This window comes from Physeter macrocephalus, chromosome 4, assembly GCF_002837175.3.
Source record: "Physeter macrocephalus isolate SW-GA chromosome 4, ASM283717v5, whole genome shotgun sequence".
Taxonomy (NCBI): domain Eukaryota; kingdom Metazoa; phylum Chordata; class Mammalia; order Artiodactyla; family Physeteridae; genus Physeter; species Physeter macrocephalus.
The window spans coordinates 69,668,008-69,695,022 of record NC_041217.1 but is presented as its reverse complement, the minus strand read 5'-3'; the positions used below and the strand labels follow the sequence as shown (position 1 = coordinate 69,695,022).

The window sequence follows — 27,015 nt, the reverse complement described above, 5'->3', positions numbered from 1 at the left end:
CACCACCAAACCAGCTTTACAACAAATGCTAAAGGAACTTCTCTAGGCAGGAAACACAAGAGAAGGAAAACACCTACAATAACAAACCCAAAACAATTAAGGAAACAGTAACAGAAATACAGTTATTGATAACTATCTTAAAGGTAAATGGATTAAATACTCCAACCAAAAGACACAGGCTCACTGAATGAATACAAAAACAAGACACATATATATCCTGTCTACAAGAGACCCATTCCAGACCGAGGGACACATACAGACTGAAGGTCAGGGAATGGAAAAATATATTCCATGCAAATGGAAATCAAAAGACAGCTGCTGTAGCAATACTCATATCAAACAAAATAGACTTTAAAATAAAGACTATTATAAGAGACAAAGAAGGACACAACAAAATGATCAAGGGATCAATCCAAGAAGATATACAATTGTAAATATTTATGCACCCAACATAGGAGCACCTCAACACATAAGGCAAGTGCTAACAGCCATAAATGGGGAAATCGACAGTAACACAATAACAGTAGGGGACTTTAACACCCCACTTTCACCAATGGACAGATCATCCAAAATGAAAATAAGGAAACACAAGCTTTAAAAGACACACTAAACCAGATAGACTTAAATAATATTTATAGGACATTCCATCCAAAAACAGAATACACTTTCTTCTCAAGTGCTCATAGAACATTTGCAAGTATAGATCATATTGGGTCACAAATCAAGCCTTGGTAAATTTAAGAAAATTGAAACCTTATCAAGTATCTTTTCAAAACAAAACACTATGAGACAAGATATCAATTACAGGAAAAAACTGTAAAACAAAAAAACACATGAAGGCTAAACAATACCCTACTAATTAACAAAGAGATCACTGAAGAAATCAAAGAGGAAATCAAAAAATACCTAGAAACAAATGACAATGAAAACTGATGATCCAAAACCTATGGGATGCAGCAAAAGAAGTTCTAAGAGGGAAGTTTATAGCAATATAATCCTACCTTAAGAAACAAGAGGGCTTCCCTGGTGGTGCAGTGGTTGGGAGTCATAGCAATACAATCCTACCTCAAGAAACAAGAAACATCTCAAATAAACAACCTAACCTTACACCTAAAGCAATTAGAGGAAGAAGAACAATAAAACCCCAGTTAGCAGAAGGAAAGAAATCATAAAGACCAGATCAGAAATAAATGGAAAAGAAACGAAGGAAACAAGAGAAAAGATCAATAAAACTAAAACCTGGTTCTTTGAGAAGATAAACAAAATTGATAAACCATTAGCCAGACTCATCAAGAAAAAAAGGGGAGAAGGCCCAAATCAATAGAATTAGAAATGAAAAAGGAGAATAGCTGACACTGCAGAAATACAAAGGATCATGAGAGACTACTACAAGCAACTATATGCCAAAAAAATGGACAACCTGGAAGAAATGGACAAATTATTAGAAAACTACAAACTTCCAAGACTGAACCAGGAAGAAATAGAAAATATGAACAGACCAATCACAAGCACTGAAATTGAAACTGTGATTAAAAATCTTCCAACAAACAAAAGTCCAGGACCAGATGGCTTTGCAAGTGAATTCTATCAAACATTTAGAGAAGAGCTAACACCTATGCTTCTCAAACTCTTCCAAAATATAGCAGAGGTAGGAACACTCCCAAACTCATTCTACGAGGCCACCATCACCCTGATATTAAAACCAGAGAAAGATGTCACAAAAAAAGAAAACTACAGACCAATAACACTCATGACATTGATGCAAAACTACTCAACACAATACTAGCAAACAGAATCCAGCAGCACATTAAAAGGACCATACACCATGATCAAGTGGGGTTTATCCCAGAAAAGCAAGGATTCTTCAGTATATGTAAATCAATCAATGTGACACACCATATTAACAAACTGAAGGATAAAATCCATATGATAATATCAATAGATGTAGAAAAAGCTTTTGACAAAATTCAACACCCATTTATGATAAAAACTCTCCAGAAAGTGGACACAGAGGGAACCTAACTCAGCATAATAAAGCCATATATGACACAACCACAGCCAACACTGTTCTCAATGGTGAAAAATTGAAAAACATTTCCTCTAAGATCAGGAACAAGACAAGGCTGCCCATTCTCACCACCATTATTCAAAATAGTTTTGGAAGTTTTAGCCACAGCAATCAGAGAAGAAATGAAATAAAAGGAATCCAAAACCAAAAAGAAGAAGTGAAACTGTCACTGTCTGCAGATGTCATTATACCATACATAGAGAATCCCAAAGAGGATACCAGAAAACTACTAGAGCTAATCAATGAATTTGGTAAAGTAGCAGGAAACAAAATTAATGCACAGAAATCTCTTGCATTCCTATACACTAACAAACAAAAATCTGAAAGAGAAATTTAGGAAACAATCCCATTTACCACTGCAACAGAAAGAATAAAATACCTAGGAATAAACCTTCCAAAGGAGACAAAAGACCTGTATGCAGAAAACTATAAGACATTGATGAAAGAAATTAAAGATGATACAAATAGATGGAGAGATATAACATGTTCTTGGATTGGAAGAATCAACATTGTGAAAATGTCTATACTACCCAAAGCATCCACAGACTCAATGCAATCCCTATCAAGCTATCATTGGCATTTTTCACAGAATTAAAACAAAAAAATTCACAATTTGCATGGAAACACAGAAGACCCCGAATAGTCAAAGCAATCTTGAGAAAGAAAAATGGAGCTGGAGGAATCAGGCTCCCTGACTTCGGACTATACTAAAAAGCTACAGTAATAGGGCAGTATGGTACTGGCACAAAAACAGAAATATACATCAATGGAACAGGATAGAAAGCCCAGAGGTAAACCCATGCACATATGGTCACCTTATCTTTGATAAAGGAGGCAAGCATATACAACGGAGAAAAGACAGCCTCTTCAATAAGTGGTGCTGGGAAAACTGGACAGCTACATCTAAAAGAAGGAAATTAGAACACTTTTTAACACCATACACAAAAATAAAATCAAAATGGATTAAAGACCTACATGTAAGACCAGACATGATAAAACTCTTAGAGGAAAACACTGGCAGAACACTCTTTGACATAAATCACAGGAAGATCCTTTTTGACCCACCTCCTAGAGAAATGGAAATAAAAACATAAATAAACAAATGGGACCTAATGAAACTTAAAAGCTTTTGCACAGCAAAGGAAAACATAAACAAGATGAAAAGACAACCCTCAGAATGGGAGAAAATATTTGCAAACAAAGCAACTGACAAAGAATTAATTTCCAAAATGTACAAGCAGCTCATGCAGCTCAATATCAAAAAAACAAACAACCCAATCCAAAAATGCGCAGAAGACCTAAATAGACATTGCCCCAAAGGAGATGTACAGATTGCCAACAAACACATGAAAGGATGCTCAACATCACTAATCATTAGAGAAATGCAAATCAAAATCACAGTAAGGAATCACCTCACACCAGTCTAGAATGGCCATCATCAAAAAAAAAAAATGGTTCTGATGAACCTAGGGGCAGGACAGGAATAAAAACACAGAGGTAGGGAATGGACTTGAGGACATGGGGAAGGGGAAGGGTAACCTGGAATGAAGTGAAAGAGTAGCAATGACCTTTATACACTACTAAATGTAAAATAGATAGCTAGTGGGAAGCAGCCGCATAGCACAAGGAGATCAGCTCGGTGCTTTGTGGCCACTTAGAGGGGTGGGATAGGGAGGGTGGGAGGGGGACACAACAGGCAGGGGATATGGAGATATATGTATACATATAACTGATTCAATTTGTTATACAGTAGAAACTAACACAACACTGTAAAGTAATTATACTCCAATAAAGATGTTTAAAATTTAAATTAAATTTTAAAAAAGACAACCTATAGAAGGGAAAAAATTATTTTCAACTCATATCTGATAAGGGTCTAGTATCCAAAATATATAAAGTACTCTTACAACTCAAAAATAAAAAGATAACCCAAGGTAAAATATTTAAAATCATCATTTTGTACTGAAATACTTCAGCCTTATTGTTGAAAAGTAGTTTATATGCATGGATCTAATAATTCTATATTCTCCACTCTGTTACAACAATTCATATGTATTTTATTATTCCATCGCCATGGCATTTAGTTTAAGGTAGATTTATGGTAAACCTTTTTATTCTCCTTTCTTCTTTTTAAAAATTGTTTTGGCTGTTCTAGGTCTTTTGCATGTACATATAAATTTTAAACTGACTTGTCAACTTCTATTTTACAAAGCCTGCAGGAATTTTGGTTGAGATTGTTTGAATTTATACACTAACTTAGGGGGAACTGACATGTTAACAATATTAAACTTCCAATCCATGTGCATAATACATATGTTTACTTTTTCATGCTTTCTTTAATTTCTCTCAGCAATAATGTATAGTTTTCTGTGAAGACGTCTTCACATATTTGTAAAAGTTATCACTAAGTATTATTTTTAATGACTTTAATGATATTTAAAATTGTTTTCTAATTTGGTATTATTTAGAATACAATATATTTGTTTATGTTGGTCTTCTATTCTGAAAACTTGTTAAATTTACTTTTTAATTCTAGTACATTTTCTATTAATTTCTTGGGCTTATTCTATAAACAGATGAGATCAGGCACATTCAGAGTGGTATGGCCGTAGAATTTTTCTATAAACAAAAACAGACCGTATGTGAATAAAGACAATTTATATTTATTCCTTTACAATTTTAATGCCTTTTTTTTTTGCGGTACGTGGGCCTCTCACTGTTGTGGCCTCTCCCGTTGCGGAGCACAGGCTCTGGACGCACAGGCTCAGCGTCCATGGCTCACAGGCCTAGCCGCTCCGCGGCATGTGGGATCTTCCCGGACCAGGGCACGAACCCATGTCCCATGCATCGGCAGGCGGACTCTCAACCACTGCGCCACCAGGGAAGCCCAAATGCCTTTTTTAATGCCTTTAATTTATTTTCCTTACTTTGTTGCCCTAGTTAGAAACAGGACAATATTGAATATAAGTGATAAAATGTACCTTTGCATTACTCTTGTTCTAAGAGATAAAACATTCAGTCTTTCAACATTAATTACAGTAATAGCTGTCAGTTAAGAAAATTCCCTTCAATTGCCACACTGCCAAGATTTTTTTCATGAATGGAGTCTAAACATTATCTAATTTTTTTCTGAATCAATCAAGTAAATCATATATGATTTTTTTTCCTTTATTATGAATATGGTGAATTTCACTGATTGATTTTCAAATGTTAAACCCATCTTTTATTACCAAAAGGAAACTTACTTGTTCATGGTGCATGATCCATTTACCTATTGTTAGATTTTATTTACTAGCATTTTCTTAACGATTTTTGCAAGTATGTTTATGAGGAATATTTTTCTTTCATTATCTTTTTATGTGTGTTCTGTGTAAAGACTGTCTGGTTTTGAATTTGAATGAAGCTGGCCTCATAAAGTGAAAAACACTCACTTCCTCTCTAATCTGGAAGGTTGTGAAGAATTTTTACAAGTTCTGTAAATCTTTGATAGAATTTACCAGTGATGCCATTGAAGCCTGGAGTATTCTTTGTGGGAAAATCAAATTTAATTTAATTTATTTAATAAAAATAGGACCACTCATATTTCTTTTCTTTTTTTTTTTTTGTGGGTCTCACAGGTACATCTATTCATGCACAAGGGCAGCAGCACTGCTACAAGTCAACATGATGTCCCATGTTTGTGTTCTGCCTACAACACAGCCAGACCGACATCCCTTTCAAAGAAAGCTGGTTAATGATGACCATGAGCAGGCACAGGACCAGAAGCTTTCAAGGCTTTACTTCTTTTATCAGCACTCCTGATTTTATAAAAGATGAAGCCCATCAACCCCATTCCTACCCAAATCTCCTGGTAAACTTGGGTATAGTAGGGCATCATGGGGATCCAAACGTTCTTAATAAGGCTTTGAAGCATCTTGGGCACAGGATCAGCATCTCAGGCCACCCTAACTCACAAAAGACAACTCAGAAAGGTCACTGAGTGCACAGGCGCTTCATGGGGCCAGCTGGGAAAGCAGGACCACTCATATTTTCTATTTTTTCTTGGGTCAAATTTGATCATCTGTGACTTTGAAAGATTTTATCAACTTCATGTAAGTGGTTGAAGTGATTTACACAAAGTTTCTCATAATCTTCCTTTCTTAACCATTTAATACATACAGGATCTGTAGTAATGTACCCTCTTTCATTGTGACTTTTCTTTCTTGGTTAGTCTGACTAGAAGTTTATCAAATTTGTTTATTTTTTAAAAAGCTTTTGGTTTCATTTATTTTATTTTGTTTTCTATTTAATTCATTTTGGTTTTCATCTTTATTATTTATTTTCTTCTTTTCAATTTGGTTTTAATTTCCTCTTCTCTTTGAAGCTTCTTAAAGTGGAAGCTCTGATCATTGAATCTGGACCTTTCTTCTTTACCAATATAAGCATTCAAAGCTATAAAACTCTAAGAACTGCTTTAGTTCTATCACACAAGTTTTTATATCTTACATTTTCATTAAGTTTAAGATATATCCCAATTACCCCTGTGATTTCTTCTTTGACCTATGAGATATTCAAAAGTATGTTGTTTAATTTTTTAATATTTGTGGATTCTTCCATATTCATTTGTTATTTATTTCTAATTTAATTCCATCATGATCATGGAAGGTATGTTATATAATTTTAATCCACTTATATTTATTAAGACTTATTTTAAAGCCCAGAAAATGGTCTACTTTGATTGTTTCATGAACACTCAAAACATCTATTTCTCTGAATATGAAATTTTAAGTTTGTAGACTTTTTTGCTTAGCTTGTTATTGTTCCATTGTCTTCTTACTTGCATTGTTTTTAACAAGAAGTCTGAATTTTTTCTATATTCCTCTATAAATAATTTTTTTCTCTTGCTGCTTTTAAGATGTTTTCCTCTTCTTCATTGGTTTCAGCAATGTGATTTGGCTGTGTCTTGGTATGTGTTTTCTGTGTGTGTGTGTGAGTGTGTGTGTGTGTGTGTGTTTCTCTTACTTGCACTTCATTGACCTTCATTGTTATGTGGGTTTATAATTTTTTATCATTTTAAAATAGTATTGCTGTTATTTATCCAAATATTTTTACTGCACTCCTCACTCTCTATTCTTTCCTTCTGGGGTTCTAATTGGTTTTATATTGGGTTGTTTGAATTTTTTTCCACAGGTTCCTGAAACTGTGTTTCTAATCTTTTATTTATGTCTTCCTTTCTGGGAAATTTCTATTGCTTATTCTTCAAGTTAAATTATCTTTTCTTCTGCAGTTCCTAATCTGCTATTAATCTTATCCAGTGAAATATTCTTTGCAGATAATGTGTTTCTTTTATGTCTAGAAAGCACATTTGTTATTTTATATCTTTCATTCTTCTCATTACATTCATGATTTCTTTTAATCCTTGAATATATATGTAATATTTGTAAATGTTTTAACATTCTTGCCTGCTAATTCCATCACCTCTTTCATGTCTGTATCTCTTTCTTCTGACTGATTTTCTTCTGACTATAAGTGACATTTTCTCCTTCTTCATATACCTAGTAGTTTTTTAGTGAATGCTGGAGATTTTGAATTTCATGTGTGGTGTGCTGCATTTTTTAGCATTGAACATTGTTCTGTTGTGTATAGGTTACTTGTGGATCCTGTTGAGTTTGACCTGATTGAACTCTATGTTTGACAGGGCAGGACTCAGTCTTTACTTTAGAGTTAGAGTGGCTCTATTCCTTAGGTATGGTCTTACTACGGTCTCAATTGAGGGCCCAGGACGTTCAGTTAAGCTTCTCTGCTCTAGTTTGTCAAACACCAATGCCTCACAGCCAAATGTAAACATCAGAACCTCTGTTTAGCTTACATTTCCCCATAATAGTTCTATGCCAGCCTTCTAATGCCTGGCTCCACATACACATACCTTAGTATTCTGCAAAAGACCAAGAGATGCTTATGCATAGTTCTGCAGGTTTTATTTTGTGCAGCTTCCTCTTCTCTGCTACTCTGCCCCACAAGTTCCAGCCACATTGCCATCTCTAAATTTCAACATTTGTCTCCTCAGCTCATGCTTAGACTCTACTTCCCTATGCAATGTTTTGCAAAGAGCCTTTAAGCAAAAGCTCAGGGCAATCATGGAGCTTAACTTTTGTGTTTTTATTCTCTCCAGAATCACAGTCTTTCACTGCCTATTGTCTAAAATCTGAAAACAATTGATTCATATGTTTTTCCCACTTTATTATTTTTTTTATGGTGAAAGGACTAATAAAGTAGTAGTTGCTCCCTCCTGAATGGAAGGAGCAATATATAATTGATGTTACACTTTTCTTTGTGTGCCATTTATCAATTTATTGCCCTTCAACTTCAAATTTGCCTTCATTGCTTGCTCTAAAGAAACTGAGCTGGGCCCTTGACAGCTGGTACAATGTTAAGCTTTGTTATCCCAGAGCACTATTAGACACACTGCAGGAAGAAGGGACTTTCCATTTCCATTGTGCTCCATTTGGCAGTTTTCTTCAGCATGACTTGGCTTCACCAGCAGCAAGTTCCTGCAACATGGGCAGATATTCCAACATCCAGCTCTGCAGTGCATGGCAATCAATAGCACCCAAAAATAAGCAATTTTCCTCAGCATCCTTCTTTGAATAGTAAAGTGTCTCCAGCAAGACACTACCCTCAGAATAGCTTTCCCCAGTACACTAGAGGGCAGATTTCTGGCACATTCCAAAGTGTGGATTTCCACCAAGTTCTCCCAGCATGGCATATTGCAATGTCTCTGTCATACAGTGGGTCGGTGCTGTGCCCTCTCTAATAAGGTCTGGATATTAGCCCTTATGCAGGAAGGGTTGTCTCTTCCTCAGGTGTTTGTTGAGTTTTTAACATTCATCTTTATTAAATTTTCTTGAATGCACACGAGGTTTCTGAATCAGAGCAGATTTCTTATTATGCTCACCACAAAATCAACAGTCAGAATAACATTGGATCATTAGTCTCTCCACATTTGCAACCCTGCAGAGTGATATGATAAGAACCAGATGGAAAATGTATCCTACACAAGTGGCAGGACCATTCTGTATGCAAAAGATGGAGAAATATGTCTTCCATTTATACAGAGGAAAGAGATTATTTTTCTCTCTCTCCTTCTGAGAGAGTCTCCTTGGAGACAGGATGCAAAGAATCCTTACTCTAATCTTTTGTTATGTAAATAAATCTTTCCAGAAAGAAGATAATAGAGTGCCTATGGCTTTTACAACCTAGAAATTTCTTCATGGCTCCAGGTTCCACCCCTTTTGAAATGTAAACAAGCAGAGAGATAATGCTACAACTTAGGTGCCTTACCAGAAATGTAACCTTATGGCTCTTGGGGAGATAAGAGAAGCTTATTGTATGGAAGCAATTAGCTCCATCATCAAAGAAACAAATGGTGTCAGACCTAATCCTCACTGTAAGGAGTAAAATGTTCCTAGGAGAAATGAAAGCAAACCTTCTACTCTGATAGTGTATGCATTTCCATGGCTCAGGAAACTGAGGTTTTTATACGATCACTAAAAAAATCTAGAGAAAATTTATTTCCCACAATACCCTATTTAGCCCTAGGGATAGTATCTGTTCCTTATATCTGCTATTCTTTTATTCTTTAGAATTATCTTAATTGCTATCCAATATCTTATTGCTCCAGTTCCTTGTTATAGCTACTAATTCTTTATATTAAACTCCCTATTCAAATTACTGAGTGACATTTGTCTAAATGGGCCTTGACTGATATAGAATTATAACTTACCCTCTCATACTTTTGAAGGCAACAAAGTAATTGCTACTTTCTGTTCAACAGATCCAATTTGCACAATGTCATCAATACACTAGTACATGTGATATTCTATGAAATGTCATGACAAACAAGATTTCTGTGGTCTATATTATGACAGGGAGCAGTAGAACTGTCAAAGCCCTAAAACAAGACTGAAAATACACTACTGGCCCTGCCAGGTAAAAGCAACTGCTTCTGATGGTACTTAAAATTTGTATGGAGAAAAAGTTATCCAGGTCAATAGCTACTTACCAAGTATGACATGCTATGTGGATTTGCTCCAGTAATGACACTACTTCTGGGACAGCAATAGCAACTGCATCACAATCTGATTAAGTTTACAATAGCCCATAGTTATTTTCCAATACACATCTGACTTATTCACAGGCCAAACTGGAGGAATTAAATAGGGATGTGATGGGTATTATCACCCCTGCTTTTTCAAGTCGTTTATGGTACCATTCATCTCTACAATTCCCACAGTAATGTGATATTGCTTCTCATTTACTATCTTGAGAGGGGGAGGAAACTCTAGAGGCTTCCACTTAACACTTCCTACCACATGGCCTGTATGTCAGGGAGCCACTGTGGGGAATTCTACCAGTTACTGAGCATGTCTATTCTAATTTTACATTAGAGAACTGAGGAAATAATGACCGGGTAAGTCCCTGAACCAACTGATCGACTGTGTGTGAGACGAGAGCTAACACTACATCTATTACCTGATTTGAGTCAACACTGTGGAGCATCACAGTCTATCATCCAGTTTCCAAACCTATGTCAATTCAAAGATCAAGAGCCCCTTTACTGAAAGGGAGGCCAAGCCTCCTTGAGGAAGTACCCTGCATCATTAATACAAACACACACTCTAAATCTTCCATGAAACCTTCCCCCAAAGGGACCTATACCCATATACTAGAGTGACTTCACCAAGTAATAGGAAATACCAAGACCTTTCAAGGATTACTTGACACTGGCCCCAAATTTATGCTAACATTTTGGTAACCAAAATCTCACTATGGCTCATCAATCAAAATGATGGCTTATTGGGGTCGGATGGACAAAATGACATGCACTGTAGATGTCAATCAGCCCTTCTCCCCAGCTACCTTAGTGTTTCTTCAAAGGCTCCCATGAACAAAATGGCCATGTTAGCAGAGATGAAACCTATACTTAGGCTCAACAATATGAACTTCCCCTTATCAAAGCTGACCTGGATAACATCATTGTTGAGCACCCAATCTGCCAAAAGCAGCAACCAATAATAACCCCTAAATATGACATCATTTCTTGTTAAGAAACAGCCTGGTGGCAGGTTAATGATAATGGACCTCTTTCATCATGGAAGGGGCAGAAATCTGTCTTTGCTGGAATAGACACAAATTCTGAAAATGGATTTGCTTTCCCTATCCATAATGCTTTCTGCCAGTCCTACCAACTGTGGACACTCAGAATGCCTTAACCACAATCATGGCATTCCCCGTAGCACTGCACCTGGTAAAGGAACTCATTTCACAATACAGGAAGTACAGCAATGGACTCATGCTTATGGAATTAACTAGTCTTACCGCATATTCTATCATCCAGAAATAGCTGATGTATTTGAAAGATGACTCAGTTACTCCACCAGTTTTGAAATATCTTAAAATGATAGTGTTCTGTTTTAAATCAGTGTATGTTCTGAATCAGACAATTATATAGCCAGAATTCATGGGTCCAGGAGTTAAGGGGTGGAAGTGGTAATGGCTTCTTTTACTCCCATTTCACCTAATAACTCACTTGCAGGATTTTTCTTCCTGTCCCAGCATCCTTAGCTCCACTGGTCTTAGTCCTCATGGGCAAAATATTTCTAACCAGGGAATGGAACAGAAATAATTAAATTTAATTAGAAGGTGAGACAGTCACCTGGCCATTTGTGACCCCACTCATCACTGAACCAACAGTAATCCCATGTTACAATTAATCCATATATTAAACTTTCATTATTCAAATTGCTGTGTGATTTCTATCTCCTGAATAGACCATGACTGATAACACTTCTTTTTTACACTATGCAATATTTTCTAAGCACTGCTTTAGCTGAATCTCACAAGTTTTAATATCTTACATCTTAATTTCTATTCAATTCCAAATATTTTCCAATTTCCCTTATAATCTATTCTTTAACCCATCAGTTTTTAGGCTGTGTGTTAATTTCTAAACGTTTTTCCCAGATTTTTTTTTTTTTATTTTTTTATTCCGGTACCCAGGCCTCTCACTGTTGTGGCCTGTCCCTTTGCGGCACACAGCCTCTGGATGCGCAGGCTCAGCGGCCATGGCTCATGGGCCCAGCCGCTTCGCGGCATGTGGGATCCTCCCAGACTGGGGCATGAACCCGTGTCCCCTGCATCGGCAGGCAGACTCTCAACCACTGCGCCACCAGGGAAGCCCTTTCCCAGATTTTTTTTGTTTGATTTAGAAATGAATTCCACTATGGTCAGAGACATACTTTTTATGATTCCAATCCTTATAAATATATTGAGTCTTATGATTCATATGTCCACTCTTGCTTCCATGTGCACTTGAAAAAAGAGTGTATTCTGCTGTTGCTGGTTGGAAGGTTCTATAAATATCAAAAGGTCAAACTTACTAAAACGTGGAACAGCTGTTTTATATGCTTATTTATCGTCTACTCATTCAATCAATTGCTAAGCGAATATTGAAATCCCCAATCAGAATTGTAAATTTGTCTATTTCTCTCTTTAACTTAGTTCTTGTTTTATTTATTTTAGAACTCTATTACTAGGAGCATGTATATTTAAGATTGTCATGTCTTACTGATGAATTAGCTTTTTATTTTAATAAAATCTCCCTATTTTATTTATGGTAATATTTCTTGCTTTGAAATCTATTTTGTCTGATATTAATGAAAAATGAAGGTGAAAGTAAAGGCATTAAGATAAGTGAAAATTGGGATAATTTTTACACTACCAGAAATTGCTAAAGAAGTTCTAGAAGATATAACCCCTCCAGTACAATTAGAGTTTGCATGGTATATCTTTCCCTACACTTTTTCTTTCAATTTATCTGTGTATTTTTGTCAAATTTCTCTTTTAAATAGTGTATAGTTGAGTCTTGTTTGTTTTTATCCATTTTGACAACATCTGCCTTTTCACTGACATGTTTAGTACAGTTGACCCTTGAACAACACAGGTTTGAACTGCACAGGTTTACTTATAGATGGATTTTTTTCAATACATATATTACTATGTTTACAATCTGAGGTTGGTTGAATTCACAAATGCAGAACCACAGATACAAAGTGCCAACTGTCAAGTTATATGTGGATTTTCAACTGCTGGGATGGGGGTAGTAGGGGCATGTTGTGAGCACCCTTAACCCCCACATCACTGAAGGGTCAACCATATACCTATGTTGAATACAGTTCTTAATACCATTGAATTTCAGTCTACTCTTTTACTATTTTTTCTATTTGTCTCATTTGTTAGCTGTTCCTCTGTTCCTTTACTCCTTCTTAAATATTAATATACTTCTTAAATATTAAAATACTTAAATATTTTTAGTACTTTATTTTATTTCTGTACTGCCTTCATAGGTATACCTCATTGCATTATTCTTTCCATTATTTTTCTATGGGTATGCATTCTTAACTTATTACAATCTTTCTTAGTTAAAATTGTATCACTTCTTGTTAAACAAAGGCATCTTATAACAATATAGTTATATTTACCTCCTTCTTTATGCTATAGTTGTCATGTATATGACATCTATATATGTTATAAGCCTCACAATACTACGTCATAATATTTTCTTTAAATTATAATATATTCTTTAAAACAACTGAAAGAAAAACAAGATACCTTTGTTTACTCACATATTAACATATCTTCATTCCTCTTTATATATACATAGTGATCTTCATTCCTCTTTATATATCTATAGTTTGCATCTGTCATATCCCTTCAGTCTTAAGAAGTTCTTTTAGCATTTCTGGTAGTGTATAATTACCTCAATTTTCACTTACCTGAAAATATCTTTATTTCACATATATATGTAATTTTTGAATGATATTTTTTACTGGATATAGAATTCTGACTTAACACTAAAAACGTCACTCAACTGTTTTCTGGTCTCCATTGTTTTCAATTAGCAGTCAGTGAAATTATTATCATTGTTCCCTTATATGTAATTCACCACTTTAACCTGGTGACTTTCAAGATTTCTTTTTTTTTTGGATATAGAATTCTGACTTAACACTAAAAACGTCACTCAACTGTTTTCTGGTCTCCATTGTTTTCAATTAGCAGTCAGTGAAATTATTATCATTGTTCCCTTATATGTAATTTACCACTTTAACCTGGTGACTTTCAAGATTTCTTTTTTTTTTTTAATTTATTTATTTATTTACTTTTGGCTGCGTTGGGTCTTTGTTGCTGCCCGCGGGCTTTCTCTAGTTGCAGCGAGCGGGGGTTGTTCTTCGTTGCAGTGCACAGTCTTCTCATTGCGGTGGCCTCTCTTGTTGTGGAGCCCAGGCTCTAGGCACGTGGGCTTCAATAGTTGTGTCACTTGGGCTCAGTCGTTGTGGCTCATGGGCTCTAGAGCGCAGGCTAAGTAGTTGTGGCACACGGGCTTAGTTGCTCCGCGGCATGTGGGATCTTCCCGGACCAGGGCTCGAACCCTGTGTTGCCTGCATTGGCAAGCGGATTCCCAACCACTGCGCCACCAGGGAAGCCCTCAAGATTTCTTTATCTTTGGTTTTTAAAGATTCAGCTCTGATGTACATAGATTTGATTCTTTTTATTTATCCTGTTTGGGATTCACTGAGATTCTTGGATCTGTAAGTTTATATTTCTTACTAATTTGGCCAATGAATCTCTGGATATTTTTGTGACACATTCTACTCTCTGAGACTCCAATTACATGGACATTAGACTTCTTGTATTGTTGCATGAATCATTGAGACTTTTCATTCCTTTTCTGTTCTTAGATCAATAGAAATTATTGAATTTGATCTTCAAGTTAATTGACCCTGTCTTTTACCAATTACAATTTTCTGTTGAGAAGATTAGTAAATTTTTCATTTCAAATATTTTAACTTTCAGTTCTATAAATTCTATTTCTTTCTTATTACAGCTCTCATTTCTTAACTGAGATTCCACATCTGTTTGTTCATTAAGAGCATTGTTTCCTGTAAATCTTTGAACCTATGTATACTACCTGCTTTTAAGTCCCTGACTACTAATTTGGGCCATCTTAAGGTTAACTTATACAGACTATCTTTCTCTTGATTATGGGTCATATTTTTCTGTTTATTCCAATGCTGAGCATTTAATTGTATACTGGGTATTGTGGAGGATACATTATAGAAATACTTGGATTCATTAATCTTGGTGCACTTGCTATCTTTGAGTAGGCACAGTATCAGGAAGTCTCCCTACAGCACAGTGTTTGGACTTGTTAAATTCATTCACCTTGACCTGAATCTTCCAATACATGAACGGATGAAGTCACCAACTGAGTCATGTCATTTTCTTCTTTGGGGTTACACAGTACTCTGTGTATAGCACTAATCACACTCTACTGAAATCAGCTGCAAGCAGATTGTGAGCTACTCAAGAGCAAGGCTCAGGTCTTATCTCTGCATCTAGTGCCTAACCCAGTGCTTGATACTGAGAGTGGATATGCATATTTGTTGATGTAACAAAATGAATCATTTAAAAAGTCAGAAATCATACAATGCTAACACAAAATTCACAAAATACTGTAATATGTGGGTCATTTAACTCTTTGTTAACTCAAAGACTCTAAAATAAGCTCAGTTTCAACCGACAATATCAATGAACCACAATACAAGGTAATTTTAAATGCTTATGGTAAACATTTAAAGAAATATATTCATGAGGTTCAATATACTTTGTTTACAAAGGCAGGAATGAAAACAGAATATTTCAGGAAGAGTCTATCAATACTGACTGAAATGAAGCTCCAGCATCTAAAACATAAAGCTTACTCATTCATCATACCTTATTCCCTGATTAGAATAAATTGTGTGTGTGAGCATGTGTGTGTGTTTGTACATATGGATGGAGTAACAGAAAGAGCATGGAATTTAGGATTAATAGATCTGTAATTGAGGCTCGATTTTTAGTCCTACTTCTATCTCTAATGGTGTATGTGCCCTTAGGAACGCCCCTTAATCTACCCCCAGTGTATTTCTCTGAAAATGAGGTAGTAATATTTATCTTACACAGTGCTGTTAGTATCAAATGAGGTCATGAATGTGAAAGACCTTTGTGAACTGTAAAGAGTTACATAAATATTAGGGACAGTTATAAAATAATTCAAATAAAGCATTATTATCAATACCTTTGACCATGGCATTCATCACATCTAAAACTCCCAAATGTTATCTCTCCCCTCACAAAAATATACGTGCATACTTACACACACACGCACGAACACATACGCTACCACACATGTGTACATACTTCATTCAGCAGCAGCATCAAAACTGATCTGGGATCTTGCACCTTTTAAATATGCCTTTTTAAAAATTAAGCCCTGTGGGTCACTTACTTCCTGTCTTAATATGGCTTAATTGTATCCCTCCTGCCTACCTCTCTCCTCCTGGAAACATTTATACTCATTAAGAAAATGTTTTATTCTACTTATTGTTGGTAGGGCTGCAGCTATATTCTCTAATCCATCATGCATTGCAAGTAGGGAGTGTGAAAGAATATCAGATGAAACTGGTTTTTCTCTAGAGAAGCTACAAAGTCAACACTGTGAAAATCCTATTTCAGAATGTTTAAGATCCGTAATAGTCTGTTTCACTTTTTTTTTTCTAAAAGGTTAAGTATTAAACTATCTTAACTCTTGGTTTTATATGTCAAGCTATCAAGCAATCAGTTTCAAGTCTGTTATTTTTCTGGTTATGGCTAAAACATACTAACCTAGTATTAATCCAGTTTCCTTCCAAAGAAGGATTTTTTTCCTCCAGCCCAGTTTTAAGTGACTAATTAACAAAAATGCATGAATGTCAACTGAGCTTATGGAGCAAGTGAGAACTGCTTACAGGCAATCCTGCAATGAGGAAAAGTAAATTCAACTATGCTCCCAAGATTGTCACCTCTACTTTGTCATTTTCTGTTAGTTTGCTTTAGGTGAGGGAAGTCTATATGGCAGGCAGAGGGAATATGATATGATATGTCCATCCAAACAAAAAACTGGAAATTCCTGGACAAGACCTTATACTTAATATTTGTTCACACATTCATCTTTCCAAAGGTATATTAAGTACCCATCATTTGTCAGGCTAATATTCAATATAGCAATGGGCATACAGAGATGAATAATACCCATCTGCTAGTACATCTAGCTTTTTCAGGCTTGTGTGTCTCTGCTCAGGCTCTTTTCTTTCCCTTGACTGTCCTCCCTCATCCCTCCCCCAGACTTCAATTGACCCAATGCCACAAAAAGTTAATTAAATATCACCTCTCTGAATTATTTTCTGACCTTCTAAATAGATTTGACCAGTTCTCTTTTTTGCACAACACTCCTGACCCCAAACAACAATCCTGTACATATGCCTATAGCAAGTTTTGGTATTCTTTGCTATTTTGTCTGTCTTCCCCATCAGATTGTGAATATCTTGAAACAGAGTCCCTGCATTACTCGTTACTGTAACCCCACAGCTAGTTAACTGCTTAACACACAGTGCTTGAGAAATACACATAGACTGAATAAATAACTGATATTATGGTTATTTTTCTGATGCACAGAAGAGATAAACAAAAAAAAAAGTGCTCGGGCTTCCCTGGTGGCGCAGTGGTTGCGTGTCCGCCTGCCGATGCAGGGGAACCGGGTTCACGCCCAGGTCTGGGAGGATCCCACGTGCCGCGGAGCGGCTGGGCCCGTGAGCCATGGCCAATGAGCCTGCGCGTCCGGAGCCTGTGCTCCGCAACGGGAGAGGCCGCAACAGAGGGAGGCCCGCATACCACAAAAAAAAAAAAAAAAAAAAAAAAAAGTGCTAAAAGAAAAGAGGTATTTGCAATGCACAAGTGAAGAAACATGAAGAAATATGGGTAGAGTGAGACATTAGAGAATTATAACAAAAAGAAAGAAGATAACGAAGATAGCCCCCACATTAGCCAGCAATCTAAGTAACATGCATAATTACAGGAGAGAGCAATAAAACGATTCACTGTTCCTGATTCATCGTACTGGAAGGATATGAGACCACATAGGCCTACCCATTCTTGTACTATTTGTTGTACTTCTCCTGTAGGAGCTGCTTCCTCCAGTGAGTCTAAAGTCATGCAAAGTGTGTAACAACTAACATTAATGGGCAATTCACTCATGTATGAGGTGTGAGGGGGAGGGGCAAGAATGATGTTTAAACACTTAAGGAATGGAGGGGACGGGATGGGAGAAGACCAGAAAACTTTCAACACAGAAGACCACATGTATCTTCTGATATGTCTCCACCCCCCATTATCCCTCAGCCTCCCAGCTGAGAACCACACACAGCTTCTATTTCCCCAACTTAATGAAAAATAGCAGTGCTCACATAGGCAAAAGTGGACAGGGTCAAAGAGTGCTTCTCTAAGAGAGTTTAAGGAAATTTTGGAAGCAAATGATCTATAAAAGAAGAAAATTGGATTCTGTGGTATATTTCTGCTAGGATTTGAGGGAAGAAATACTTATACCAGAGAAAATTCTTTGAGAATATGATGGAAATGACACATTCATACTTGTGCACAAAATCTAGTAAATAATTCCATAAAGTTCAAAACCTCTCTAAGCCCTTCCAAACACTACTCCTCAAGGCACTATGAACCTCAGGTTGAGATACCTCTCCTAGAGGGATACCCAGTGATGTTTATCCGGAGACTCTGACATCAGCTATGATGTCACCCAACTGTGAGAGCCTGCAACGAGGGACACTGGACAAAGAACCCCAGCCCTGTTGACCTCCTCACATCGGGATCTGTGGAACAGAGAGTAAATTACAGGTCACCTAGAAGATGCAGCAATACTATTTCTGTGGTTCAGAACAGAAAAATAAAACTGGAAAGTAAGGGACAGGAACTACCCTGGGGATGGAATCACAATGGAAGTGTGTGAAAAGACATGTTGCCGTATCAGTGTCTCTTGGTATCTTCCAGCTCTGTCTCACAGCAGAGATAAACTAGTAGTAAGATCCACAAAAAATATTCCCACATGGACTTCCCTGGTGGTGCAGTGGTTAAGAATCCAGCTGTCAAGGCAGGGGACACAGTTTCGAGCCCTGGTCCAAGAAGATCTCACATGCCGCTGAGCAACTAAGCCCACGCGCCACAACTACTGAGCCTGCGCTCTACAGCCTGCAAGCCACAACTACTGAGCCCGCGTGCTACAACTATTGAAGCCTGCGCTCTAGATCCTGTGCTCTGCAACAAGAGAAGCCACCGCAATGGAAGCCCGCGCACCGAAACGAAGAGTAGCCCCCACTCACACCAACTAGAGAAAGCCCACGTGCAACAACAAAGACCCAACGCAGCCAAAAATAAATAAATTTAATAAATTTTAAAAAAGAAGTCCATTAAAAAAATATTCCCACAACCTTCCTCATTGAGGATATAAAATAACGTAGCATGAATATGCTTATTTTGATATAAATTGTATTGGGAGAAGGATGACTTTGCACTGTTGCTGATAGAAGGGAATTCAATGACATTTGCCTTAGACTCTGCAATCAGAGTAGCCAGTATCTAAGACAACTACTTCAATGCCACTGCAGTTACTACATAGAAGTTTTAAATCTGAAAGGCTTCCATAGGTTGAAAAAAGAAGTGTGTTTATAAAAAGTACATCTGGATAAAAGTGCAGTTACAGAGAACAGCCACCAATACATTCTCTCCCAGCTTAGCCTCTAGAAATGACAGAGATTTTTGCCTTGATTGCAAAGAAGGAAGGGAGACACACAGAAATTAATACTAGCTAAGGAGCTAACATGGCTGGATAATGAAAGAAATGACCCTTTTTGCTGAGGCTGTTCATTCTTCAATAAGCAAGAATTAAGAAAATCGTTTCTGAAATGACTGTTACGGGGCAAGTGATTTAACTTCTGAGAATGAAAGCCATCCTCAGGCTGTCTCTGCAGCTTCATTTCCTAAGAACTCTTTCATATCTGTTCCAACTGCCTCTTCTCCACTTCTCCTTACCAGACTAGGTCAAGGATTTGACTGTCTGAGAGGAGCCAGGTAAAGTGAGGGCCAAAAGAGGTTTGCAAGCAGAACTCCTCAGGCACAGAAACAAGTAGTCTTAATCTGGCTTGGAATGATTCTTGTATCTGGTAACAAAATTTGACAGAGCAAAAACCTTGCTTTCTGCTTTGCCCTTAGAGCATGAGAAGGAAAAGCATTTCAACTCTTTGACATTATTCTCCACAAACATTGTAATTGATGAACTTGTGAATCATGGCATGTTTGTGAGTAGACACACATTACACTGGACCAAAGGTCTCCTGACAAAACAATTCAATCTGTTAAGAAATGTTTCTGCCCACAGCTCTGCATAGGGCATCCTTGACCTCCTTGTTCCTCAGACTGTAAACAACAGAGTTCAGTAGAGGAGTGATGATGGTGTAGGTCACAGAGAGAAGATCTTTTTCTGTTGCATTTTCTGACTTGGGCTTGAGGTAGGCAATGGAGGCACAGCCATAGTGGACCATTGACCTCTTTGTTCCTTGGGGTGTACACCACAGGGTTCAGTAGGGAGGTGATCACAGTGTAGGTCACTAAGATCAGCTGATCCTGATCCTTGGTGTTCTCTGACTTGGGCTTGAGGTAGGCAATGGAGGCACAGCCATAGTGGACCATGACCACAGTGAGGTGGGAGGCACATGTGGCAAAGGTCTTCTTCCAGCCCTTGGTTGAAGGTATCTTAAGGATAGAAGAGATAATGAGGATATAGAAGGTGAATAACAGGCCCACAGGAACAAAAATCACATATGAACTTACACCATAATTGATAATCTCATTGATAGCGGTATCAATGCAAGAAAGTTTCATGACTGGGTAAATGCCACAGAAGGGCAAATGGAACATGGTCATTATATGGAGAACTGCCATAACCAGACCAGTACGAAAGGACACACAGACTAACCTAGCACACACTTCTTTGTTCATGAGGACTGTGTACCTCAGGGGCTTGCAGATGGCCACATAGCGGTCATAGCCGATAGCTGTGATCAAGAAGCAATTATTAGTGGCCAAGATGACAGAAAAGAACATCTGGGTTGCACAACCTTACAAGGAGATAGGCTGGTTATGAAAAATAAGACCAGAAAGCACTCGTGGGACGATGACCAATGTGTACACGGTCTCAGAACTAGCCAGCATGCTCAGGAAGAAGTACATGGGTATGTGGTGGTGAAGGTCAATGCAAATGACGGTCACAACGATGATGTTCCCAGGCAAAGTGAAAATGGAGATGGTAAGGAAAACCATAAAGAGGGTTATCTGGTGGTTTCCAAAGATAGAGAAGCCAGGAAGATGAATTCTGCCACTTCTGTGAAGTTCTTTCTCTGCATTCCACTATATCAGTGCCCTAAAGCAATAAAATGAAGCAGTCATCAAGGGGAAAATTCCCATCAGCAATTGGACTTCACAGCAAGGGACAATGACAGCTGAACTGAGAGAGTGAGTCCAATTTCCCCCTTGTGACCAACAAGCTCATGCGTATGGCCCTGGCACAGAAAGAAAGAAAACTACTTTTGTCTCTTTGGGGCTTCTACATGTGAACATGATCACTATGGAGCAAACTTCCCCTGTGCATGGAGACTTCCAAGCAAATGCTCACCACACATACATCATAGTGATGTTAGGAAGGGGAAGAGAACAGTCAGGAAAGAGTCATGCTCTGTGTCCCTATCAGTAATGATATCCACCACTTAAAACAAACTCTAGGAACAAAGGGCTCACTAATAAAGTGCATGTCAAGAAAATGATAAAGATGAGAGTTTCGAGGGGGATACAGCAGAAGGAAGTAGACTTGAAGATGACAAACTGTGATAAGCAGTCCCTGGATCTAGTGACAGGGCCACCAAGAACTTTTACACAGTATTTCAGTTGAGTTCTGAATCTAGAAACCTCATTTCAGAGAGAGAATGTGGTCCAAATATGTCACCACACCCTCAAAGAACAACTTCTGTAGTGATCACTCTACTGAAAGAGTTCACTCAAGTTCTGCCACAGTAATCTTTTTTGCTGACTCCAGTAGTACTTTTAAGAATGAAGTCAGGAAAAGAGTTGGGTAATTGGGAGAACATTGTTTAGTTTCCACTGTAATAGGAAAGGATTAGGACAATTCAAGGTGCGGACAAGGGAATGTAAGTACCAGAGTTGAGAGAGGAGGAGAAAGGAGTCCGCCAGCTACTTGGAGCTGAACTAGCCTACCAATTTTTTTTTTAATTGGAGTAAAACTGCTTTACAATGTTGTGTTAGTTTCTGCTGTACAATGAAGTGAATCAGCTATATGCATACCTATATCCCCTCCCTCTTGGACCTCCCTCCCCCCGTTCGATCTAGGTCACCATAGAGCACTGAGCTGAGCTCCCTGTGCTATACAGCAGGTTCCCACCAGCTATCTATTTTTAAAAATCTGGTGAACACAGAATTTGATATAATTACAAGAAACAGAGTGCACTAGTCCCCTCTGTTGAAAAGCAAGAGTACACAGCCTGTGTGGAGAGCATACATCTGATCCTGTGGTTCTCTACAGTGACCATTCCATTGTTCTCCCTCCTTTCATTTTCAGAATTACTGAAATAGACTTCCTCTCCCACCCCCCATAATTCCCTGAAAGTCAGCTTCATCACAGTCCCTCCCACAAAACTGTTCTCTCAAATGTCAAAGAAGTCTTCACTGCTAAAACTGTCAGACTTTGCTTTTTCCTCTTTCTCTTGTCCTTCTGATTCATTTTACACTTCTGAAAACCCTGCCTCCTGGAAACATTCTCTGACCTTGGTTTCCATGACACCACACTATTTTTTCTCTCTTCTCAGCACTCAGTTCTCTTCCATGAAGCTGCTCATTTCACCTATATTGTAATTGGAAATGTTGTTCTTTGGTCAATCAAAATAGCCCTTGCTATTTTCTCTCCATGCTCTCCTCAATTTTTTCAGTTATAATTTCTAAATTAATTGCTCTCAGATCTCTATTTCCATCAACAATCTTTTCTCCAAGTTTATGATGTACCTTCCTCTGGACTTCTCTACTTGTGGGTCTTGCTGACATAATACATTTTATTTTTTCAAAAACTAAACATCTACCCTCTTAGATTTGGAAAAGCCTCTCCATCTCAACTTCTCTGTCTTCCTCAATGACCTCACCCATATTCCAGTCAATCAAGGTCAGGATTTTGGAGCCATATCTACCTCATCATCACATTCAATGGAATTCTTCCTTAAATAATGTCTACTGTCTATTCCATTTTCTGAATTCACAATGACCCTCTTAAGATTAGGATACCAAATCCTCTAGTCAGGATAATAAAACATACACCCATTCTAAAACGTATATGGAAATGCAAAGAACCAAGAATGCCACAGCAATTTCAAAAAAAATTTAAAAGTTAAAGAACTTACACTACTGCAATTGAAGACTACAGTAATCAAGGCAGCATGGTATTGGTGTAAGGATAGACATACAGATCAGTGAAACAAAACACAGTCCAAAAATAATCCACACATATACGATCAATTGATTTTTGATAAAGTTCTAAAGTATCTCAATAATAGTATTTTCAACAAATGTTGCTGGAACAACTGGATATCTAGATGGAAAAAAAATAAACCTCAAACTTTACCTAATTCCATACACAAAATAACTCAACATGAATCAGACATAAATATAAAAGTTAAAACTAAAAATTCTAGACAAAAATGTGATAAAATCATGACCTTGGAATGAGCAAAGTTCCTAGATACAAAATAAAAAACATAAACTATAAAAGGACAAAATCACAAATTGAACTTCATCAAAATAAAGCTTCTATTCTTCAACATTGTTAGAAAAATGAAAAGGAAAGCCACAGACTGGGAGAAAATATCCACAATATATATTCTGAATAAAAGTTTAGATATATGTAAAAAATTCTTATAACTCAATACTGACGCATTTTTGAAATTGGAAAAATATTTAAACAGACATTTTACATAGAAGATATACAAATGGTCAATAAGTGCATGAAAGGATACTCAACATCATATCATCATTAGCCACCAGAGAAATGTAAAATAACACCATGAGATACCACTATATATCATATCATCATTAGCCACCAGAGAAATGTAAAATAACACCATGAGATACCACTATACACTCAAATGGCTAAAATTTAAAACAAGACCTAATATTATCAGGGAAGTGAAAGAACTGGAACTCTTAAACATTGATGGTGGCCATGTAAAATGGTACAACGGATCTGTAAAACAGTTTGGCATATTTTTAGAAAGGTAAATATATACTTATCCCATGATTCAATATTTTTGCTAAGTATTCACACATAAGAAATTAAAACATGTGTCCACACAGAGACCTGTACATGAATGTTCCTAGCAGCTTTGTTCCTAAAAGCCAGAAACTGGAAACAACTCGAATGTTTATGGTGTATCTGTGTAACAAAATACTGCTCAGCAATAAAAGGAACAGATTACTAATACAAACAACATGACTGATCTTTAAAAACATTATAATGCATCAAAGAAGTTAGATACAAAAGAGTGCATACAGTTTAATTCCATTTATAGGACACTCTAGAAAATATAATTTTATTCTATACTGCAAGAAAACAAGCAGTAGCTGCCAGAACTGTTAGGGAATTGATTGCAACAGAACACTAGGGAACTTTTAGGGACGAAGGAAATGTTCTTGATTATGATGGTAGTTATACAGGTACATAAATTTATCAAAATCCACCAAAATGTGTACTTAAATTGGTACATTTTGTTGTTATTTACACTGCATGGTATTTATCATACTGTATAATATTGTATAGTACAATATTATGTAATCTATTACAGCTCATCTAAGTTGATATTTTAAAAGATTCTCATTTGGCCACAAATAAGATTCGATGCCTGCAAATCTGTCACTGCTAGATGCACAGTTCTTTAAGGTCTCATTGTGATGTAAGAAACATGGGAATTGTCTAGGACTTGGAAAATCGGGAAACTGATCTGGAAACTGCCAATGTCAAAACATGTGGTCTTGGATGAACCACTTAAAATTATTCTTGGTATAGCCCTCTGATAGGAAGAAGCTACCCAAGAATTTGTAAAAAGCCAACAAAAACAAAGAAGAAAACAGTGTGAGACAATGAAAGATGAGAGAGACACAGAGAAATGTATTTGTAGATTCTCCCCTTGGGAAAATAAGAACACTGAAATAGAGTAATATACAATGAAAAGATAGTATAGCAAATGTTTTAATCATGAAGATTATATTCCAAATAAAAGAAAAAGAGAAAAAAGTTTGAAGATTCAATAAGAATTGCATTTAAAAGGAAAGACACTATTACAGAATTTACTGATACTTACAATGAATCATGTACATTATGTATTTTTTTAACATCTTTATTGGAGTATAATTGCTTTACAATGTTGTGTTAGTTTCTGCTGTATAATAAAGTGAATCAGCTATACATATACATATCCCCATATCTCCTCCCTCTTGTGTCTCCCTCCCACCCTCCCTATCCCACCCCTCTAGGTGATAACAAAGCACTGAGCTGATCTCTCTGCGCTATGTAGCTGCTTCTCACTAGCTATCTATTTTACATTTGGTAGTGTATATATGTCAATGCTACTCTCTCACTTCGTCCCAGCTTACCCTTCCCCCTCCCCATGTCCTCAAGTCCATTCTCTACGTGGGTGTCGTTATATCTATCCTGCCCCTAGGTTCATCAGAACATTTTGTTGTTGTTGTTGTTAGATTTCATATATATGAATTACCATATGGTTTTTGTTTTTCTCTTTCTTACTTCACTCTGTATGACAGACTCTGGGCCCATCCAGCTCACTAAAAATTACTCAATTTCCTTTCTTTTTTTGGTGAGTAATATTGCATTGTATACAGGTACCACACCTTCTTTATCCATTCATCTGTCAATGGACAATTAGATTGCTTCCATTTCCTGGCTATTGTAAATAGTGCTGCAATGAACACTGTGGTACATGACTCTTTTTGAATTATGGTTTTCTCAGGGTATATGCCCAGGAGTGGAATTGCTGAGTCAAATGGTAGTCCTAATTTTAGATTTTAAGGAACCTCCATACTGTTCTCCATAGTGGCTGTATCAATTTACATTCCAACCAACAAGACAACAGGGTTCCCTTTTCTCCACACCCTCTCCAGCAGTTATTGTTTGTAGATTTTCTGATGATGGCCATTCTGATTGGTGTAAGGTGATATCTCATTGTAGTTTTGATTTGCATTTCTCTAATGATTAGTGACGTTCAGCATCCTTTCATGTGTTTGCTGGCAATCTGTATATCTTCTTTGGAGAAATGTCTATTTACATCTTTTGTCCATTTTTGAATTCGGTTGTTTGATTTTTTGGTATTGAGCTGCTTCTATATTTTGGAGATTAATCCATTGTCAGTTGCTTCATTTGCAAATATTTACTCCCATTCTGAAGGTTGTCTTTTCATCTTGTTTATGGTTTCCTTTGCTGTGCAAAAGCTTTTAAGTCTCATTAGGTCCCATTGGTTTATTTTTGTTTTTATTTCCATTTCTCTAGGAGGTGGGTCAAAAAGGAGCTTGCTGTGATTTATGTCATGGAGTGTTCTGCCTATGTTTTCCTCTAAGAGTTTGATAGTGTCTGGCCTTACATGTAGGTCTTTAACCCGTTTTGAGTTTATTTTTGTGTATGGTGTTAGGGAGTGTTCTAATTTCATACTTTTACATGTACCTGTCCAGTTTTCCCAGCACCACTTATTGAAGAGGCTGTCTTTTCTCCACTGTATATTTTTGCCTCCTTTATCAAAGATAAGGTGACCATATGTGCGTGGGTTTATCTCTGGGCTTTCTATCCTGTTCCATGGATCTATATTTCTGTTTTTGTGCCAGTACCAGACTGTCTTGATTACTGTAGCTTTGTAGTATAGCCTGAA

At 37.0% G+C, this 27,015-nt stretch overlaps 3 protein-coding genes across 3 annotated transcripts in view; all 3 read right to left on the bottom strand.

Annotated features, from left to right (window-relative positions):
• Window positions 1–27,015, bottom strand: part of LOC102993475 (olfactory receptor 10J3-like) — a 324,817-nt gene that overhangs the window by 173,118 nt on the left and 124,684 nt on the right. The window lies entirely within an intron of this gene.
• Window positions 5,654–6,034, bottom strand: LOC102974376 (ATP synthase subunit ATP5MJ, mitochondrial-like). The gene has a single exon (XM_055084271.1). The coding sequence runs from the start codon at window positions 5,979–5,981 to the stop codon at window positions 5,799–5,801; it is 183 nt and encodes a 60-aa protein (XP_054940246.1). The 5' UTR covers window positions 5,982–6,034; the 3' UTR covers window positions 5,654–5,798.
• On the bottom strand, window positions 20,386–21,432 carry OR10J5 (olfactory receptor family 10 subfamily J member 5). Its single transcript, XM_024116047.1, is given in 3 exon segments — window positions 20,386–20,430; window positions 20,576–21,390; window positions 21,393–21,432. Coding segments are annotated over 3 exon segments (900 nt in total).

Bases quoted from the DNA above. Each gene is read 5' to 3' on its own strand.
- LOC102974376 (XM_055084271.1), bottom strand. From the start codon at position 5,981: ATGCTTCAAAGCCTTATTAAGAACGTTTGGATCCCCATGATGCCCTAC.